Raw genomic sequence first — 20870 nt, 5'->3', positions numbered from 1 at the left:
CATGGTACAGGAGACGGTCAGATAGTGTGCGGACATGGTACAGCAGACAGTCAGAGAGTGTGCGGACATGGTACAGGAGACAGTCAGAGAGTGTGCAGACATGGTACAGGGGATGGTCAGATAGTGTGCGGACATGGTACAGGAGACAGTCAGATAGTGTGCAGACATGGTACAGGAGACAGTCAGAGAGTGTGCAGACATGGTACAGGGGATGGTCAGATAGTGTGCGGACATGGTACAGGAGACAGTCAGATAGTGTGCAGACATGGTACAGTAGACAGTCAGATAGTGTGCGGACATGGTACAGGAGACGGTCAGATAGTGTGCAGACATGGTACAGCAGACAGTCAGAGAGTGTGCGGACATGGTACAGGAGACGGTCAGAGAGTGTGCAGACATGGTACAGGAGACAGTCAGATAGTGTGCGGGCATGGTACAGCAGACAGTCAGAGAGTGTGTGGACATGGTATAGGAGATGGTCAGATAGTTGCAGACATGGTACAGACATGGTACAGGAGACAGTCAGAGAGTGTGCGGACATGGTACAGGAGACAGCCAGAGGCTGTGTGGACATGGTACAGGAGACAGTCAGAGAGTGTGCGGGCATGGTACAGGAGATGGTCAGATAGTGTGCGGATATGATACAGGAGACAGTCAGATAGTGTGCAGACATGGTACAGGAGACAGTCAGAGAGTGTGCGGACATGGTACAGGAGACAGTCAGAGAGTGTGCGGACATGGTACAGGAGACAGTCAGAGAGTGTGCAGACATGGTACAGGAGACAGTCAGATAGTGTGCGGACATGGTACAGGAGACAGTTAGATAGTGTGCGGACATGGTACAAGAGACAGTTAGATAGTGTGCGGACCTGGTACAGGAGACAGTCAGAGAGTGTGCAGACATGGTACAGGAGACAGTCAGAGAGTGTGCGGACATGGTACAGGAGACGGTCAGATAGTGTGCGGGCATGGTACAGGAGATGGTCAGATAGTGTGCGGATATGATACAGGAGACAGTCAGATAGTGTGCGGACATGGTACAGGAGACAGTCAGAGAGTGTGCGGACATGGTACAGGAGACAGTCAGAGAGTGTGCAGACATGGTACAGGAGACAGTCAGATAGTGTGCGGACATGGTACAGGAGACAGTCAGATAGTGTGCGGACATGGTACAAGAGATGGTAAGATAGTGTGCGGACATGGTACAGGAGACGGTCAGATAGTGTGCGGACATGGTACAGCAGACAGTCAGAGAGTGTGCAGACATGGTACAGGGGATGGTCAGATAGTGTGCGGACATGGTACAGGAGACAGTCAGATAGTGTGCAGACATGGTACAGGAGATGGTCAGATAGTGTGCGGACATGGTACAGTAGACAGTCAGATAGTGTGCGGACATGGTACAGGAGACGGTCAGATAGTGTGCAGACATGGTACAGCAGACAGTCAGAGAGTGTGCGGACATGGTACAGGAGACAGTCAGAGAGTGTGCGAACATGATACAGAAGACAGTCAGAGAGTGTGCGGACATGGTACAGGAGACAGTCAGAGAGTGTGCGGACATGGTACAGGAGACAGTCAGAGAGTGTGCGGACATGGTACAGGAGACAGTCAGATAGTGTGCGGACATGGTACAGGAGACAGTCAGATAGTGTGCGGACATGGTACAAGAGATGGTAAGATAGTGTGCGGACATGGTACAGGAGACGGTCAGATTGTGTGCGGACATGGTACAGCAGACAGTCAGAGAGTGTGCGGACATGGTACAGGAGACAGTCAGAGAGTGTGCAGACATGGTACAGGGGATGGTCAGATAGTGTGCGGACATGGTACAGGAGACAGTCAGATAGTGTGCAGACATGGTACAGGAGACAGTCAGATAGTGTGCGGACATGGTACAGTAGACAGTCAGATAGTGTGCGGACATGGTACAGGAGACGGTCAGATAGTGTGCAGACATGGTACAGCAGACAGTCAGAGAGTGTGCGGACATGGGACAGGAGACAGTCAGAGAGTGTGCGGACATGGTACAGGAGACAGTCAGAGAGTGTGCGGACATGGTACAGGAGATGGTCAGATAGTGTGCGGACATGGTACAGGAGGCGGTCAGATAGTGTGCGGACATGGTACAGGAGACAGTCAGAGAGTGTGAGGACATGGTACAGGAGACAGTCAGAGAGTGTGCGGACATGATACAGGAGAGGTTTAGAGAGTGTGCGGACATGACACAGGAGATAGTCAGAGAGAGTGAAGACATGATACGGTAAGAAAGTGTGCAAACGTGATACAGGAGACTGTCAGAGAGGGTGCGGACATGGTGCAAGAGATGGTCAGAGAGGGTGCGGACATGATACAGGAGACTGTCAGAGAGGGTGCGGACATGGTACAGGAGATGGTCAGAGAGGGTGCGGACATGATACAGGAGACTGTCAGAGAGGGTGCGGACATGCTGCAAGAGATGGTCAGAGAGGGTGCGCACATGGTGCAAGAGATGGTCAGAGAGGGTGCAGACACGCTACAGGACTTGATGTGTACCTCCAACCCAAACACAGCTCTGTACCCCCCCAACACACAGAACATCCAGCAGATCACCCCACGGCCACTCACCTGCAACTGTGGTGCCTGCAGCACCTCCCCTGCACCTCTGGCAATTGTGAATGGCTCTAAGAATTGAGAGGAGGGTGGCAGACGGCAGCTCTGTGGGGCCTGCGGGATCTCCCTCTGGCTAGCAAGTGTCTTCCCTGTGTACAGTGGAGGGACCTCTGACCCAGCCAGCTAATCAGCTTCAGTGTACAAGTGAATTGCTTTGCTTGTACACTGGAGAGAGAAGCCGATTAGCTGCTGGGGTCAGAGGCCTCTTCCTTCCCTATTCTGTACACAGGGAAGGAAATCCCACGGCCATATTTTCACAGCTGAAAGCTTCGGCCGTCCCCGTGATCTGATGGGTCACCCACAGAACACCGTGACAAAGCCAATTTCCCATGATTTTTCCCGGGACCTAGACATAGATCTGAAAATCGTGATTGTCCCAAGAAAATCGGGACTGTTGGCAGGTATGCTTGGATGAGAGGAGTGACTATCTATAAGGAAAGGAGCGCACACTTCACAACACAACGTCTAGTACAAGATTTGTGGTAGAGGGAACACCCCAGCCACACTTCAGCTTACATCTAGGGTTGCCACTCTTTCTTCAAACCAAACCTGATAACTTTAGCGGCTCACTGTAAATGTATTTTGTTTTGGTATACACCATAGGATTGTAACAGACCTGGGACACCTTTGGACACTCCAAAGAGAATAGTAATGTGGCGCACAAGTGCCCCTGTTCTGCTGAAACCTCCAACTTGCCAAAATCTCCATCCATGTCACTTCCGGTGACTCTACAGCAGCAATAATTGGAGCTTTCGACGAGTTGCTGTTTTCACAGAACACCATCAGCCTATACACTCCAGTACATGACGAGTACAGTGTTTTCACAGAACACCAGGTAAGTAGGAAAACAGTTGTCACCGCCTTTGAGGCGGCCATGTTAGGCTGCCGGTGTTCTGTGAAAGCAGCAACTCATCAAAATCTCCAATTATTGCTGCCGTAGAGTCACAAGAAGTGACGTGGTTGGAGATTTTGTCGAGTTGGAGTTTTCAGCAGAACACCCTCTCACCCTCCTGAAGGGAAGAGAACTCTTAAGGCGTCAACATAACAAGACATTTTGTACAATTTTGGTTTGGGAGTGGCCAACATAACTACGTACCAGTGCACAAAGCAAGGTCCATAAAGAAATAAATGAGTGAGTTTGGTGTGGAGGAACTTGACTGTCCTGACCTCAATCCGATAGAACACCTTTGGGATGAATTCTAGCGGAAAGAGCCCCCTGGTGCTATTAAGAGCCCCCTGGTGCTATGAGGCAATACCAACATCTATTAAAAAACATCCCATCATAGGAAATACAGTTAAAATATGCGCAAAGTACTTGAACAGACTGGACTAAGAAAAAAAACTCTCTATTACGTCCAGTGCTGGGAAATCCCCATTTTGTTACGGGATACCAAGATAAAAAGTTAAAAAATTTTCTAAAGATGGCAATTTTTCAGGTATCAGATTTTCTATCAGAGGCAAGATGGGTGGCGGTAGATGAATTAATGGATACCTCAGGTCCCTTCTGTCTAGACCCATGGAGGGCATTTCAACTGCACCATTTTCTAGGAACATTACAACTTCCCATGCAAGAAGATCAAGAGCTAACAACCTATGAAAAATTATGTACACAAAACCGACCAGTGGACCATGTAATATCTAAATTATACTTCTTGCTAAAAACAACAGGAGAATGTGGCCAACTGCCATTCCTGAGGGAATGGGAAAGAGAAATGGGTATTACCCTTTCTCTGCAATGGGAAAACCGAATAATTAAATCAATATTTTCAACTTCAATTTGCACTAAAATACAATAATTGAATTATAAAATATTGACTAGATGGTACTATACCCCAGCAAGAGTGAATAAAGTCTCTGCAGCAAACACTGATCGGTGTTGGAGGTGTGGAACAGAAAGGGGGACAATGTTCCATATTTTTTGGTCATGCTCTAAGCTGGGAGCAGATCTGGAATACGATTCAGAGAATTATGAAATATCAAATTCCTAAAGAACCGGCCCTTTTTTCTGTTGCATGCCTCCAGTACACCAATCCAAAATTATAAACAATCTATCATCCCACATCTGATAAATGCAGCTAAAATATGTATTCCTCTCAAGTGGAAAGACATATATCCGCCCAAGATAAATTTATGGATAAAAAAGGTTGAATAAAAAAATAAATTAGAGAATCTAGTATTATCTGCCCATCAACAGTTAGATAAATATAAGAAGAAATGGAAACAATGGAATGATTATGTTAACTCGGAGGAGTGCCAATCTTTAATCATAGAATAAGAAAATATGATTAATATAGTGGTGATATTCGTATGGTCTCCATGATTTGGGGGGGAGGGTTTCCTTTTTTTTTTTTTTTTTTTTGTGTTGTTGTTGTTGTTGTTTGATTTGATGTTTAGTTGGGAAGAAAAAGGGGAGGCAAAAGGAGATTTGGGATCAGTTATAATTATATAATTAAGATGGATTTAGAGCGAATTAACAAGTGTTTTTTCTTTTGTTTTGCTTATGATTTTGAAAAAAAAGGAAAGAAAAGGTTAAGAGATGGATTGTAATGTACGGACTGTATATGTAACTGAACTAAATAAATAAAGATAAAATTTGAAAAAAAAAATTCTAGCGGAGACTGTGAGCCAGGATTTCTCCTCCAACATCAGCGCCTGACCTCCTAAATGCACTTCTGAAAGAATGGTCAAACATTCCCATGGACACACTCCTAAACCTTGTGGACAGCCTTCCCAGAAGAGTTGAAGCTGTCGTAGCTGCGAAGGGTGGGCCAACTCAATATGAACTCTACAGACTAAGACTTGGATGCCATTAAAGTTTATGTACGTGTAAAGGTAGGTGTCCCAATACTTTTGACAATATAGTGTCCTAAACATGCACCATTTAGGAGATATTTACTGTATCAGCCGGTGACATCAACGGCACATGCGCTCTGAAGAAACGGCCACATGGGCTGTTCCTTCAGAGTCCTGTGAAGCTAACGGCAGCTCCTGCGCACATGCGCAAGAGTGACATCTTCGTGACTCCAGCCACTCGCACAGCCGGAGTCCAAGAACTTGTAATAAAGACTGGGTGAAGTTGGAAGCGCCTTCAGTGGTGACAGCATGTCCCTTGAAGGCTACGTTCTAAGGTAAGTTTAACTTATTGTGCTAGTATGCAGTGTATACTAGCACAATATGACATTGCCTTGCATGTTGCCAACAAAAAAAACACAGCATTTTTCGACTGCTTTAACCGGTTCCCATATGCCCACAGTACATTTACTGCAGGCTGGCGGCAGAGACAGGCTGGATCACGTACGTTCAACCTGTTCCGGGTTAGGGGGCACGCACATGCTCTAACATACGCTGTCACTGGCTACAGCAGGATTTTGTCAGCAGGTCCCTGTCAATGACTTATAACTGAGACCTGCTGATCAGGTGTAGCCAATCACAGCACAGAGTTCTGTGTTTACAAACACACAGGGCTCCGTACACAGATCAATGATCTAGCCCTTTCTTCTCCCTGCAAAGCAGGGAGAGAAAAAAAAAACAGATCTGTTAGTAAAAGCAGCACATATTATACACATTACACTGACTAGGCACACAATTAACCCCTTGATTGCCCCTTAATGTTAACCCTTTCCCAGAGAGTGTCAATAATTCATTGTACAGTATTACATCTGATCACGGTATTAGAGTCACTATTGATGGCAATGTCATTCAGTGTACCTCCCAGCAAGGGTCTGTTAGGTCCTGATTGCCCACCACTCTATCACAGTCCCACCTTAAAGAGGAAGTAAACCCTCCTCTGCAACTTGTACCTATAGGTAAGCCTATGATAATGCTTACCTATAGGTACTGTAAATATCTCCTAAAAATCGTGGCTCCAGCCAATCAGATGGCCGGATGACGCAAACCCGGAAGAAGGGCGACCGAACATGTCACCCATGAGACAGACAGGTGAGCGGTCGGCACTGCGGGGGCTTCGTTCTAAGGTAAGTATTTCATAATGTCTTTCAGGTGTTCGTTTTAAAAAAAAAAAATAAAATTCTGGGGTTTCTTTAAGTCATTGATTACAGCCATTGCAGTATACCGTCAAAGCTGCATAAATTCCAGTATATATATCATAGTTTGTAGATGCTACAACTTTCACACAAACCAATATTTTTATACTTGCTGAGATCTGAATTTTGTTTTTTTTTTTTTACCAAAGACATTTTGGCAAATATAAAGAAATTAGATTTTATTGGATGCAGTATGTCTAATAACAGAAGGTAGAGAAAAAAAAATTGTCAACATTTTCGGTCTTTTTTCATTTATATAATAAAAAATAAAAGAAACAGTGGTGATCAAATATCACCAAAACAAAGGAGTCAGCTGCCAGTTTGGTAAATTCTGAGACAAGGGGGTGCAGCGGCTGCACAGAGAGATGCAGGATCTGTGGGAGGAGTTTTATTCTCCTCTCTGCTGCGGACTGCTGAGATTGGGGGTGGAAGAGATAAGCCTCCCTGCGGCTGCACAGAAAAGAACAGGATCTGGCATAGGAGTTCTGTCCTCCGCTGCGACAAGGTGGACGCAGAGATGAGGTTGGTGCAGCAGCTGCAGGAGAGGTGCAAGGGCCACATGAAATAGCCTGGAGAGCTGGATTCGGCCCACGGGCCTTGTGTTTGACACATGTGATGTAAACTCTTCAATTATATATGAATTCCCTGCACACTAAATAGACAAATAATTAACACTTTTACTAAACCTTCCTTAAAGAAGAATGACATTTAAATAGACAGGGTCTTCTTAAGGTGGAACTTTAGTCAGAAAATTAAGTCCTGCTAGATCACTTCAGGCTGGCCCCTTTTGCAGGTTTAGCTATGTAAACCATTACAAAATAGTACCTCTACTTTAAAAATATGGGGCCTCAAGTGCGTCCCTTCACATCACCAACTGACTGCACATAAAACTCACTGAATATTCATTATCAGAGACAGCGGACACACAACAGGATATATAGTGTAGTCATAGACTAATGGCATGGTATGGGAGACAGTCAGGGACTGCAGTGCAGACATGGTAAAAGAGATGCAATGATTACATGTCTGCTGTGCTTAGTAAAAAATAATAACTTAATATACCTAACAAAGCTTCTGGCACAATATTGAGGAAAGCAATACAAATATACATAAAAAGAATGGTGCAGCGCTATACAATTAAAAAACAAATTCAGGAAGAATCCACATCCAAAAGGAAAGTTCAAATAGATTCCTAAATCTAAGTGCAGCTGGATATGTAGAGGCCACCATTGACACCCAATCACACAGCCTCTTACCGTCCACTTCTGACCCTCATTACAAAGGTCTAGATGCACAGTGATCAGTAATCCAATGGGCCCTTTAATAGCTGTAACTTCTTTTCCAGCTCACCTAATTGATCTACTCCTGGACTTATACATATGATAGCAGCAAGTAATTCACGTGTCTGGGGTAGCGGGGGACTTGCTCTCCCGGATTGGCATAAGTACTAACTGGCAGGGCAAATGGTGTTTGCGCGGCGCTGGTTGAGGGCGGATGCGGAGGACTCTGCCACGGTTCTGGAAGCGGCTCACTTGGGTTCTTACGAAGAGCCTACGTCTGGCATTGTACAGGGGAGTGGGCTCGGACCTCCCGTAGACAGCATCCATGAAGGCCACTATTAGGGCGTGGGGTCAGACTGTGAAGTTGGCATGTCCCAGTTATGTTGGGCTCTCCCCGTCTACCCCCCTTTGGATGAATCCAATGCTCCCTCATTTTTATCAACTGCCAGATCCTATGGTGTGGGCTACTGTAGGGGTAAAGACATTAGGAGACATAACCACGGAGGGGGACCTGCTCACCTTTGACAATTTGAGAACTCGTCATGACCTGCCCACAACCCATTTTTTTAGGTATTTGCAGCTATGCCATGCGTTTAGGTGTCCATTTGCTGATTCCAAGATTGAGCCTTTGCAGTCTGACCTGGAGTTAATGCTGACTAATTCGGACCTTACTAAGACGCTGTCCACTGTGTACAAGGACTTGTTCAAATTGACTCCACCGAGTATTGCCAAGTGTAGGGAACGCTGGACTGCAGAAATTCCTGCTCTCCAGGGTGAGGACTGGGACGACATGTGGGTTGAATCCTTCAAACATTTAATAGCTGCCAGAGACAAGCTTATACAATTTAAGTTTATCCATAGGGCGTATTATACCCCTGCTCGTTTAGCCAAAATGTACCCAACCTCCTCCGCTGAATGTTGGCGATTCTCCACTTCCCCGGCGGATGTGACACACGTATTTTGGGACTGTGCCCTGGTCCAGCGATACTGGTCGGAAGTTACCCCCTGTCTGGGGGGGTGCTGATGACCTTAGTCCCAATGCCCCCGAGCATTTGTCTTTTTAGTCTGGTGGAGGAGGTGGTCCCCTCGGTGGCACATAGGACTCTACTGACCATCCTGTTGTTTTATGCTAAAAAGGCCACATTGTTGCACTGGAAGAAGGTGTTCCCCCCCCCCCCCATCCCTATTGTTTTGGAAGGGGTTGGTAAATGCTGTCCTGCCTCTATATAAAGCAGTCTATCTTTTAAGGGGGTGCCCAAAAAAATTTGAGAAGGTGTGGAGGGCATGGGTGGAATCTTCTGATAGGGTGGGGTAATTGTATTCTGACAACCATTGTATTCTACATGCTTGTTTTTGTTCTGTTTTTTGGCCACTAGATGGCTCTGCTGCCTCGGTACTGTCCACCTAGTTGAGTTTTAATCTTGCATGTGAACTGGGGGTTGGGAGGACTGAATGCTGAGCATAGCTTGGTTCAGTCGTCCCGGGCCTTAAGAATCCGGCCTATTTAGGTTGAGTTGCCTGGGTTGTAGGGGGGGGGGGCGTTGGGACTGGGTTGGGTTTTTTAAATGTATATGGTCACCTCATGTTCGGAGGTGCCTGTTTGTTGTTTTTCTCTGTTTTAGTTTTGTTTTGTATTGTATTGTATATGTTTTCTCGTTTAAAACTTTAATAAAAAGAATTTTACAAAAAAAAGTAATTCACGTGTCTCCGATAAAAACACTTAGCGTTTCAAACAAACAAGATGACCACCACATCCCAGCATGTAATGTCCTTGTGCGTCACAAGCTCCTCCCTACGCGTTTCATCAAATTGTCATCTTCATCAGGGGCGTGGCCAAACAGACTCCTCTGCTGTTTATACTGTATGTGCGGGACAACATTATAAGGCGGGGATTGTTAATTGCGTTACACTAAACGGAAATTAGGATATAGCCCCATAGCGGGGAAGCCTCCACTTATAATACCCATGCGTTTCACCTGCTACAGGCTGGAAGCTATTAAACCAATACTCAAGCAGGACAGGGATTAATGATTGCATTTCACCGACCTGAACCAGGGATACAGTCCCATAACATGGAAGCCTCTATTTACATTATACATGCGTTCCACATATTACAGAATGGAAACACAATAGAAATTAAAAAAGATTCATGATGCAAGACTATATATCACATAATCACTTCAAACTGGATGCAAACCAAAATGCATTTATTAGAAATTGCCCTAAACTGGCAAAAATGTACTTGGTGGTAATAGAATTTAGACAGTGTACGCTTTATTTAAAGCGACCAAGCCGGGAGATGGCGCCATCTTAATGCCTTGAAAAGTAATACATTATAAAATGTCTCAAACTAAAAAAAAAAAAATTTATATCCTATAAAGTTATCCAAAAAATGTATTATAGTTCCTATAAAAGATGATCACAATAATCAAGTATTATTAATGAAAGCATTCACATCCCATTCAATATTCATACTGAATGGGGTGTACGTCTTAGCTGTATAAATCCACCTAGTTTCAACTTTAGAGACTTCTCTAATCGTATTACTACCTCTCCAACTACTGGTGAATTTGTCTATCCTCAAAAACACAGTTCCCTCAGGATCCCTATTGTGATGGATACCAAAATGTTTAGATAAACTGTGTTTAGGGCAACCCATTTTGATATTTGCATCATGTTCATTTAACCTAGTTTGGAGCATTTGAATAGTACGACCTATATATATTCAAGGCCACATGGACAATGGATAAGATAAACAACATTTTAGATGTGCAAGTAATAAAAGGCTTGATAGCAAAATGTTTATGAGTAGAGTTAGACTCAAAAGAGTCAACCCTCCTATCTCTCTGGCTGTTTATATTGCAGATAGAACATTTTCTACATGGAAAGAAGCCACCCATATTCTGAAAAAAGAGATTGTCCTGGGGGGCTCCATCACATTAGGGGCTACTTCTAACCTCAAAGGGGGCACTCCTCTAAAAACAACCGAGGAAGTCTCAGGTAGGTGAGGACCTAACACCCTATCACCCTTCAACTCCTCACAATGCTTTCGTAGTATCTTGTTAACTGAGTAGTGCTGGGGGGAATATGTGGTAAAAAAGCGGTGCAAGAGATGGTGAGAGACTGCAGACATGATACAAGAGATGCTCAGAGACTGCAAGCATGATACAAGAGATGGTCAGAGACTGCAGACATGCCACCAGAGATTAACAGAGACTGCAGACATGATATAAGAGATGGTCAGAGACTGAAGAAATTATACAAGAGATAGCCAGAGACTGTGAACTTGATACAAGAGATGATTAGGACTGTGGACATGATAAAAGAGATGGTCAGAGACTGCAGACATGATGCAAGAAACTGTCAGAGACTGCAGACATGATACAGGGGATGGTAAGAGACTGCAGACATGATACAAGAGGTAAAAAACACAAATTGGTATACTGGCGCAAGGAAACGAAAGGGATACCAACAGTTGCTACCATGTACAATAAAGTGTCTATAGCACATATACACATGTAAGCTCCATAAGAGTCCATATGTATATAAAGTCCTAGGGCACTGAAGGCTGCTCTGCCACAAGTGAGAAGAGAACTTGCAGGGTACTGTAGAAAGAAGACAGGCGCCCCTCTAAGTGCAGTAAGGCAAGTTTAATAAGGTAAATCAATGCACACCAAATACTCACAATAGAGTAGGTGAAAAAAGGCAGTGTAAAACATGTAAGCTGGTCCGTCCAGGTGCCTCAATCAGCCAGAAGTTATCCGCTGTAGTTATCCGCTGTAGCCGATGAAGGTCGGCACTTCCTGAATACTGGGGACACAGAGGTGGACTTCCGGCGACACTCCCCCGGTCGTGACGCAAAGACGTGATGACGTAGGCGACTCGTTATCGCTCCTTCCTCAGGCCTCTATCTATTATACAAGAGGTAGTCAGAGACTTGCACAGGATACTAGAGATGGTCAGAGACTGTACACAGGATACTAGAGATAGTCAGAGACTGTAGAAAGGATACTGGAGATGGTCAGAGACGTTAGACAGGATACTAGAGGTGGTCAGAGACTATAGACAGGATACTAGCGATGGTCAGAGAATGTAGAGAGGATATTAGAGATGGTCAGAGAATGTAGACAGGATACTAGAGATGGTCAGAGACTGTAGACAGGACACTAGAGATGGTCAAAGAATGTAGACAGGATACTAGAGATGATCACGGATGGTAGACAGGACACTAGAGATGGTCAGAGACTGTACACAGGATACTAGAGATGGTCAGAGACTGTAGAAAGGATACTGGAGATGGTCAGAGATGTTAGACAGGATACTAGAGGTGGTCAGAGACTATAGACAGGATACTAGCGATGGTCAGAGAATGTAGAGAGGATATTAGAGATGGTCAGAGAATGTAGACAGGATACTAGAGATGGTCAGAGACTGTAGACAGGACACCAGAGATGGTCAGAGAATGTAGACAGGACAATAGAGATGATCAGGGATGGTAGACAGGATACCAGAGATGGTCAGAGAATGTAGACAGAGACTGTAGACAGGATACTAGAGATGGTCAGAGACTGTAGACAGGATACTAGAGATGGTCAGAGACTGTAGAAAGGATACTGGAGATGGTCAGAGATGTTAGACAGGATACTAGAGGTGGTCAGAGACTATAGACAGGATACTAGCGATGGTCAGAGAATGTAGACAGGATACTAGAGATGGTCAGAGACTGTAGACAGGACACTAGAGATGATCAGAGACTGTAGACAGGATACTAGAGATGGTCAGAGACTGTAGACAGGACACTAGAGATGATCAGAGACTGTAGACAGGATACCAGAGATGGTCAGAGAATGTAGAGAGAGACTTTAGACAGGATACTAGAGATGATCAGAGACTGTAGACAGGATACTAGAGATGGTCATAGAATATACACAAGATACTAGAGATGGTCAGAGACAAAGTTTTCTTTTTTTTTCAAACTGCTGCAGAGTGGGAATTACTAAAGGGGTGCTCAGAAGTTGGGAGCCCCCTCTATGCCTCTGGGCCCCCTGCTGAATTGGCAGGACAATGCCGGATACTGGAAGGCTGGTACTACCCCCTTGTTGGCAGCCCTGTGTGAAACTAGATTAGCCAGACTGAGAGATTTCATTTTCCCAAAACATCTAGGGAAACTAGGAGATTCTGGTGAAATTTCACACTTTCGGGGAAATGTTTTGGAATCAGTGTGGAACTTAGTTTTAAAGATCTAATAGACTATTAAAATGGCTTGTGAGGGTTCCAGAAGCTCCCTTGTGGCAGACCTCGCTAGGGGGGTATTCTGTACTTCTAATACACTCCATGTCATAGGGTGACAACACTGCTCCTCCATAGACGAGAGCATAGGCACCCCAATACAGGAATCACCTGTTTACTGGCAGGATCAGCAGGTAAAGAATGCAAAAGACTTAAAATAGAAAACTATTTCACTCAGTGCATCGCATCTAAGTACTTTCATTATGCAAAAAAAAACATTTTAAAAAATGATATATATATATATATATATATATATATATATATATATATATATACATATTACAAACACATGCATTTAATCTTGAGGTTTTTCTTGCAAGCTCAACATTTCAACCTATACAAAACATAGAGAACTTTGGGAGTGTCACTGTACTCCTCTCCTCTCCCTACTACAGCTCTCACAGACAAGCACACACATGTTTTGCCCAGGACCAAGATGGTCGCAGTAGGAGCGCTTAGTAGGCGTGGCTTTGGATGCTTCCACGAATAATCTCTCTGCATCCTGCAGTTGTTCCGTGAAAGTTACAGCGTCACGTCCTGGCATGTGAAGCACACCCGATTGGTTGGAATGGTGAATGACGCACCGTAGAGGTGTGGCTCGAATTTAAACTGGAGTGGCGGAGTACGGACACACAGGGAGTACGGGGCAGGATGGGGGTCGGGGAGGCGGACAGGGCGGAGAAGGGGGACTCGTCCATGTGCGGGGACAAGAAGTTCTCTGTGCCGCAGCCGCCATCCATCGAGGATTTCAGCATAGTGAAGCCCATCAGCCGCGGCGCCTTTGGGAAGGTTTATCTGGCCCGCAGGAAGACCAACAGCAGGCTGTTCGCTGTCAAGGTGGGTCCGCAGGCTGCAGACCTGTACTCTGCCTGTGATAGGCTGAGCCTGCGCTATATACACTGCCTGTGATAGGCTGACCCTGCACTATATACACTGCCTGTGATAGGCTGACCTTACACTATATACACTGCCTGTGACAGGCTGACCCTACACTATATACACTGCCTGTGACAGGCTGACCCTACACTATAAACACTGCCTGTGACAGGCTGACCCTACACTATATACACTGCCTGTGACAGGCTGACCCTACACTATATACACTGCCTGTAACAGGCTGACCTTGCACTATATACGCTGCCTGTAACAGGCTGACCTTGCACTATATACGCTGCCTGTGACAGGCTGACCCTGCACTATATACGCCGCCTGTGACAGGCTGACCCTACACTATATACACTGCCTGTGATAGGCTGACCCTACACTATATACACTGCCTGTGATAGGCTGACCCTACACTATATACACTGCCTGTGATAGGCTGACCCTACACTATATACACTGCCTGTGATAGGCTGACCCTACACTATATACACTGCCTGTGATAGGCTGACCCTACACTATATACACTGCCTGTGACAGGCTGACCCTACACTATATACACTGCCTGTGATAGGCTGACCCTACACTATATACGCTGCCTGTGATAGGCTGACCCTACACTATATACGCTGCCTGTGATAGGCTGACCCTACACTATATACACTGCCTGTGATAGGCTGACCCTACACTATATACGCTGCCTGTGAAAGGCTGACCCTGCACTATATACGCTGCCTGTGACAGGCTGCGCCTACACTATGCAATCTGATGTACAATCACTGAGTATGACATAGTTGTTGGTAGATCTGAAAGAGATTGTGCAATTGGGTTGTATAGTGTATGGTCATCCATAGGGTGATCAGACTACTAGCCATATACACAGATAGTCATAGTGACTTTAGCCTGGGTTCACACAGGGGCGGTGTGGGGAAACTGCATGTGATTTCTGACAGGAATTGCACCGCATTCCTGTTAAAATCGCTTGCGATTCATTGCAGTGCGATTTGAGCACATTAATTTTGTATGGGCTGAAATTGCACCAAATGGTATCGGTACTTGGTTTCCGCGTGTACTTGAGCACAAGTATTGGTACTCGCTCATAAAAAAAAAACTGTATTGGTGCATCCCTATTTTCTTTTATTTTCACCTGCTGATCCTGCCAGTAAGTCGTGTGATGCCCCCTGTCCACCTTCATCCAGAGTGGAGGCACCCTAATACAGGAGGTGTGTTACCGACCAGATCACCAGATAAAACCAGAGGGGGGAAAAAAGCCTAAAAAAGAAAAACAAATGCAGCCACCATATCTGATTATTTATAACCTGCAATATATTACATTTTTGGCTTTGGGTTTAATACTTTTTTCCTGTATCATAAGCTCCATATTGCAGCCAAAACACCCTATAGTTTGCTGAAATACCTCAATGAGTAAATAAACCACATTTTGTCAACTAGACAGAGTTGCTGATACAGGAATTAATCTATTACAAAACATATGGTGATAATTTGTTCGGCTTGACAATGATTTATAAATGGACCCCTATATATGAAGTGATGCCAGAATTTAAATTTAACTTCACAAATGATGCAACTGTCATTAAAGAGGTTGTAAACCCCCCTTAATGACTTTTGCCTATAATATAAGGCTTACCTATAGGTACTGTAAATATCTCCTAAACTTGCACTGTTTAGGACATATTTACATTGCATGCAGCCAATGACGTCGTCAGCACATGCGGTCTGAAGGAACGGCCACTCGTGCCGTTCCTTCAGAGCCCTCTGCCGTGACCGGCGGTATGGGAGTGATGTCATCGCGCCTCCAGCCAATCAGATGGCCGGAGGATGCGAACCAGGAAGAAGGATGGCTGAACATGTCTGACGTGTTATCGGTGAGCGGGCGGCACTGTGGGGGCTTTGTTCTAAGGTAAGTACCGTATTTATCGGGGTATAACACGCACTTTTTTCCTCCTAAAAATGGATGAAAAAGCAACAGTGCGTGTTATACACTCAAATAAAAAAAAGGCCAGGAAGCAGCGCAGAGAGGCAGAAGGGGGCGGGCCAGGCCGAGGAGAAGGAAGGACGAGCTGTCATAGGAAGTCCCGCCTCCTATGCTGAGATGTGTGACGTCTATAATAGGCGCCAGTACTTCTGATGACAGCGCCCCCTTCTGCTCTCGGCGCTGCTTCCTGGCCTTTTTTTAAAAGCGGTAGTATAAAAATCTTTGTGACTTTTACCTACAGGTAAGCCTATAATAAGGCTTACCTGTAGGTACAATTAATATCTCCTAATCCTGTATGGTTTAGGAGATACTTGCCCTGCATGCAGCCACTGACGCTAGCGGCGCATGCGCTCTGAAGGTCCGGCGGACCTTCAGAGTTTCATGCCGGGCACTTGCTGGAAAATGACTCCCGCGCGGGAGTGACGTCATCGCGGCTCCAGCCACTCACAGCGCCGGAGCCGCCGAACCCGGAAGAGAGACGCCGAGGGAGCATGTCGGCTCCCGCAGCGGTATCCAGGGGTCCGTGTCGGGGCTTCATTTTTAAGGTAAGTATTTCATAATGAGCTAGTATGCGTTTGTCTTGCAGGGGTTTTTTTTTTTCCAGTATACAACCGCTTTAAATTGATTCGGATAGTGTCAATGTCGCTGGCGGGGCTGCGTTGCTGGGCCCTGGGCTGGCGGGGCTGCGTTGCTGGGCCCTGGGCTGGCGGGGCTGCGTTGCTGGGCCCTGGGCTGGCGGGGCTGCGTTGCTGGGCCCTGGGCTGGCGGGGCTGCGTTGCTGGGCCTTGGGCTGGCGGGGCTGCGTTGCTGGGCCTTGGGCTGGCGGGGCTGCGTTGCTGGGCCTTGGGCTGGCGGGGCTGCGTTGCTGGGCCCTGGGCTGGCGGGGCTGCGTTGCTGGGCTCTGGGCTGGCGGGGCTGCGTTGCTGGGCTCTGGGCTGGCGGGGCTGCGTTGCTGGGCCCTGGGCTGGCGGGGCTGCGTTGCTGGGCCCTGGGCTGGCGGGGCTGCGTTGCTGGGCCCTGGGCTGGCGGGGCTGCGTTGCTGGGCCCTGGGCTGGCGGGGCTGCGTTGCTGGGCCCTGGGCTGGCGGGGCTGCGTTGCTGGGCCCTGGGCTGGCGGGGCTGCGTTGCTGGGCCCTGGGCTGGCGGGGCTGCGTTGCTGGGCCCTGGGCTGGCGGGGCTGCGTTGCTGGGCCCTGGGCTGGCGGGGCTGCGTTGCTGGGCACTGCGCTGGCGAGGCTGCGTTGCTGGCGAGGCTGCGTTGCTGGGCACTGTGCTGGCGAGGCTGCACTCATGGGCACTGGTGAGACGTCATTTGATTAAAAAAAAATGTTCTGCATTCAAAAGCTGTTTATTTCAAATTTAAGCTTTTTTCCTGAAATTTCTCTCCTAAAATTGAGGTGTGTGTTATACGCCAATAAATACGGTATTTCATAATGAGCTAGTATGTGATGCATACTAGCTCATTATGACTTTTGTCTTTCAGGTTTTTCCTTTTTTTTTTTTTTTTTTTTTTCCTGAGGTTTACAACCTCTTTAACAACTGTTAAATGCCCAACTCGTATAACATTTTCCCCATTTACAAATACAGTTAAAATTCACCTGTAAATGTATTCATGTCTCTGGGTTTTAGGTCTGTTATCCATTTTTTTTTTTTTTTCCTCTTTCAGCATGGTATAATCCTATATGTTGCTGATTTAAATCCTATTGCTATTTTTTTTTTTTTTTTTCTTTAGGTGGTGAAGAAGGCTGACATGATTAATAAGAATATGGTTCAACAGATCCAAGCGGAAAGGGACGCTCTCGCTTTAAGCAAAAGTCCTTTTATTGTCCATTTGTACTACTCTCTTCAGTCAGCCAATAACATCTATTTGGTAAGTACTGTCTGCGCTCATACACATCAGACTTCATACAGTACACATGCTGGCTGACACGTTATTATAGGGAGAGGTCTAAGATTTTCCTCTTCCTGCACATCATTTCTGTGACATTCTTCAGCTGAAAATGCCTTATTGTTGCCGGTTGAGAAAATCTATTTCTCTGCTGTGAAAGGCCCAAGCATTAAACTGATAGTGTAAAAAAAATGTTGTGTTTTGAAGTGTTACTTTGTTTTTTTTTTTTTAAAGGTCAAATGCAAAGCAAAAACCAAGATTTAAAAGAAAAAAAAAAAAAAGTGTCATCTCTGTGCACAATCCTGGCTAGGAACAAAGTTGAGTTTCCCGTCAATCCGCACATTCCAGTTTAGCAGAAATCTACAGTAGCAAGCAATTCTCTTGCTGCTCATCCTCCTCCAGCAGCTTGGGCCTTCTTGGTCCATTAGACCAGGGCTTGACATATTTGCTTGAAATCTAGGAGCCAGTTAAAAAAGTTAGGAGCCATGGCTTTTTTTTTTATTTTTTTTATCGCGCATGCCGAATGGCCGGCTTCTGACGGACCGGCTGCTATACACACAGGCCCAATGGTGGCCGGTTTTTAATGAACTGTCTGACGTTGCCCGGCATTCGGCCTGTGTGTACTTTGTTTAATTCTTCTGAGAGATATTAAAGGAACACACCAACCACCAGTGATTTGAAGTGGTCATGGTGGGAGGAGTCAGAAACCCTGCACATGCTGGGATATTTACAGTTATGTGCTGGGGGCTAGTTGCACCCCTAGCACATTTGAAGTAGAGTATGAGGGGGGGGCACTGGGGGAAGCATGCAGAGCCGATGTTTCCTGTATCTCTCCTCTCACAGGCATTTGATATCAGCCTGTGACAGGATGGAGCCGAAACTATACAGGAAGCATTGGCTCGGTTCTGTCACAGCCGACAGACACCCCAAGTCTCCTGTGAGGCGCGGCACTTGCGGGTGTCGGAGCCGCAGCCTACATGCGGGAGACTCCCGCACCTCGCAGGAGACTTGGGATGTCTGGCAACAAGACACCTGCTGCAATATAACCCAGGCGCCAGGGCACTAATTCCAGTCGCCAGTGCGACCCGGGGTTTGTCGAGCCCAGCATTAGACTGTGGTACACCGTGACATGCTGAACATTCTTTTATCCAGGGCAAAGACTCAGTTTGAACCTTCCCCCCCCCCCCCCCCCCCCCCCAAGTACTGAAACAAGTTCATCCAGTGCCCAGGGCAAACCTGCCAAACTACCAAAAATGCCTAAACACGCCCCTGATGTTTGAGACACAGAAAGGAACTGAGGGACAGATTCCTCAGTCCCTTTCTCTGCAGCCTCAGCTGCACTGGACAGTGAATGAATGGGAGGAGCTCTGTGTTGAGCGACTTCCTGTTCATTCACTACCTGAAGCATAGTAAACACATCTGTGTTTATTCAGAAGAGGAAGTGGCTAGTAAATGACCTATTTACTAGCCTCTTCACGTGCAGAGTGCAGGGTTCAGGGGTGCGCTGTGAACAGAGTGCAACAGCTGATGCAATAGGTGTGATAAGAAGAAGCTCAATAAGGCAGGAAAGTCACAAACTCACAGCCAATAGCTGTGCAGTCAGTTGTCTGGCCCCCTATTCCTCTGGTCCCCCTGCAGTGCTCCCCTCCTCTCCCCCGCCTAGCTATGCAGTGGGCGGGTTGAATAAAGTTTAATTCTTGGCATGGAGAAGTTTAGCATGATTAAGACAGCCACAAAATAGTTGCAACATATCCCTCCTCAGCACTTGTTCTCTTGGTCTTTCCTTCCTCTGCTCTCCATCCTGAATAGATTCCCCCGCAGCAGCGGCATGATGGGGAACAGGGGAAGGGGAAGTCCCCCCCCCCCCCCCTCTTATATATCGGGGTCCCTTGTGGGGCTAGTGTGGTGGCGGAGGGTCACTTGGCAGTTTTTTTTCCTAGTCTTGCCTGGTAGTTCCCTGCTTAACATTGAGTCCCTGGAACAATTTTCACCCCCTGATTCCATCTTAGACGGGCCCATCTGGATCCCAGTCCACCCTAATTGCAATGGCAACGGCTCCGGAGTCCTTAGTGTCAAAGGTTGATTCGGTCCTGCAAAAAAAGACCAGCAAAAAGCACCCACCGCCTTCACCTGCCTCCTCTATCGTCTCAGGTTTTGAGTCTGATCTGGCCGCCGCGGACGCAAGTCACCCTGCTGGGTCTGCATCCACGCACCCTGAGTGCTCTGATAGTGTGGATAATTCCTCTTGCACTACAGCCACACATGAAAAAGTGCTGGTGGATGCACTGATTGTATCAGTGCGGGAAATTTTAAAAATGTAGGATGTGGCTGTGTGGGAGGCGCCAGTCACTTTCGGTACCCGAAAATCCTCAAAAGCGGCAAAGGTTTTCTTGGGCACAGAATTTGCTCAGGGGGTTTGAATTCTAGAGGAGTCTGGCTTTAACGGCATGGCTGGTAAAAGGCAGGTGCTGAAGAATAGGGGGTTGTCTGACTCAGTGATTCCCACGCTGTTAAAAGCTAGAAAATCTATCTCTAGGAAGATTTACCATCGTGTCTGGAAGTCGTACATTGCGTGGTGTGAGTCTCAGGGGGTTTCTCCCCGTTCGTTTTGGGTGGCTCGAATTTTGGCGTTCCTCCAAAGAGGGGTGGAACAGCGCCTGGTACTGGGTACCATCAGGGGTCAGTTTTCGGCCTTGGCGATTTTCTTTCAACTACCTTTTGGCTACACATTCTTTGGTTTGCACCTTTTGTTCAGGGGGTTCGCCACTTGGCTCCACCTTTGTGGCCCCTGTTGCCTCCGTGGGTTCTCAGTTTGGTACTGTCAGTTCTTCAGAAACAGCCT

The 20870-nt window shown here is 46.5% G+C and overlaps 1 protein-coding gene across 2 annotated transcripts in view; it reads left to right on the top strand.

The window, feature by feature from the left end:
* Positions 1–13916: 13916 nt before the first annotated feature.
* The window catches only part of MASTL (microtubule associated serine/threonine kinase like), a 49615-nt gene continuing 42661 nt past the window's right edge, over positions 13917–20870 (top strand). The window contains exons 1-2 of one of the 2 annotated variants that reach the window (XM_082257421.1): positions 13917–14101; positions 17873–18010. In XM_082257421.1, coding sequence (XP_082113547.1) covers positions 13961–14101; positions 17873–18010 — 279 coding nt within the window. In that variant the 5' untranslated portion in view covers positions 13917–13960. The remainder of the gene's footprint in view (positions 14102–17872; positions 18011–20870) is intronic. The other variant, XM_082257422.1, reaches the window with a different exon arrangement.

The sequence above is a fragment of the Pelophylax lessonae genome (assembly GCF_965119305.1).
Source record: "Pelophylax lessonae genome assembly, chromosome: 5".
Taxonomy (NCBI): Eukaryota; Metazoa; Chordata; class Amphibia; order Anura; family Ranidae; genus Pelophylax; species Pelophylax lessonae.
The sequence above is the reverse complement of the archived record's forward strand: the minus strand, read 5'-3'. Positions and strand labels throughout refer to the sequence as shown.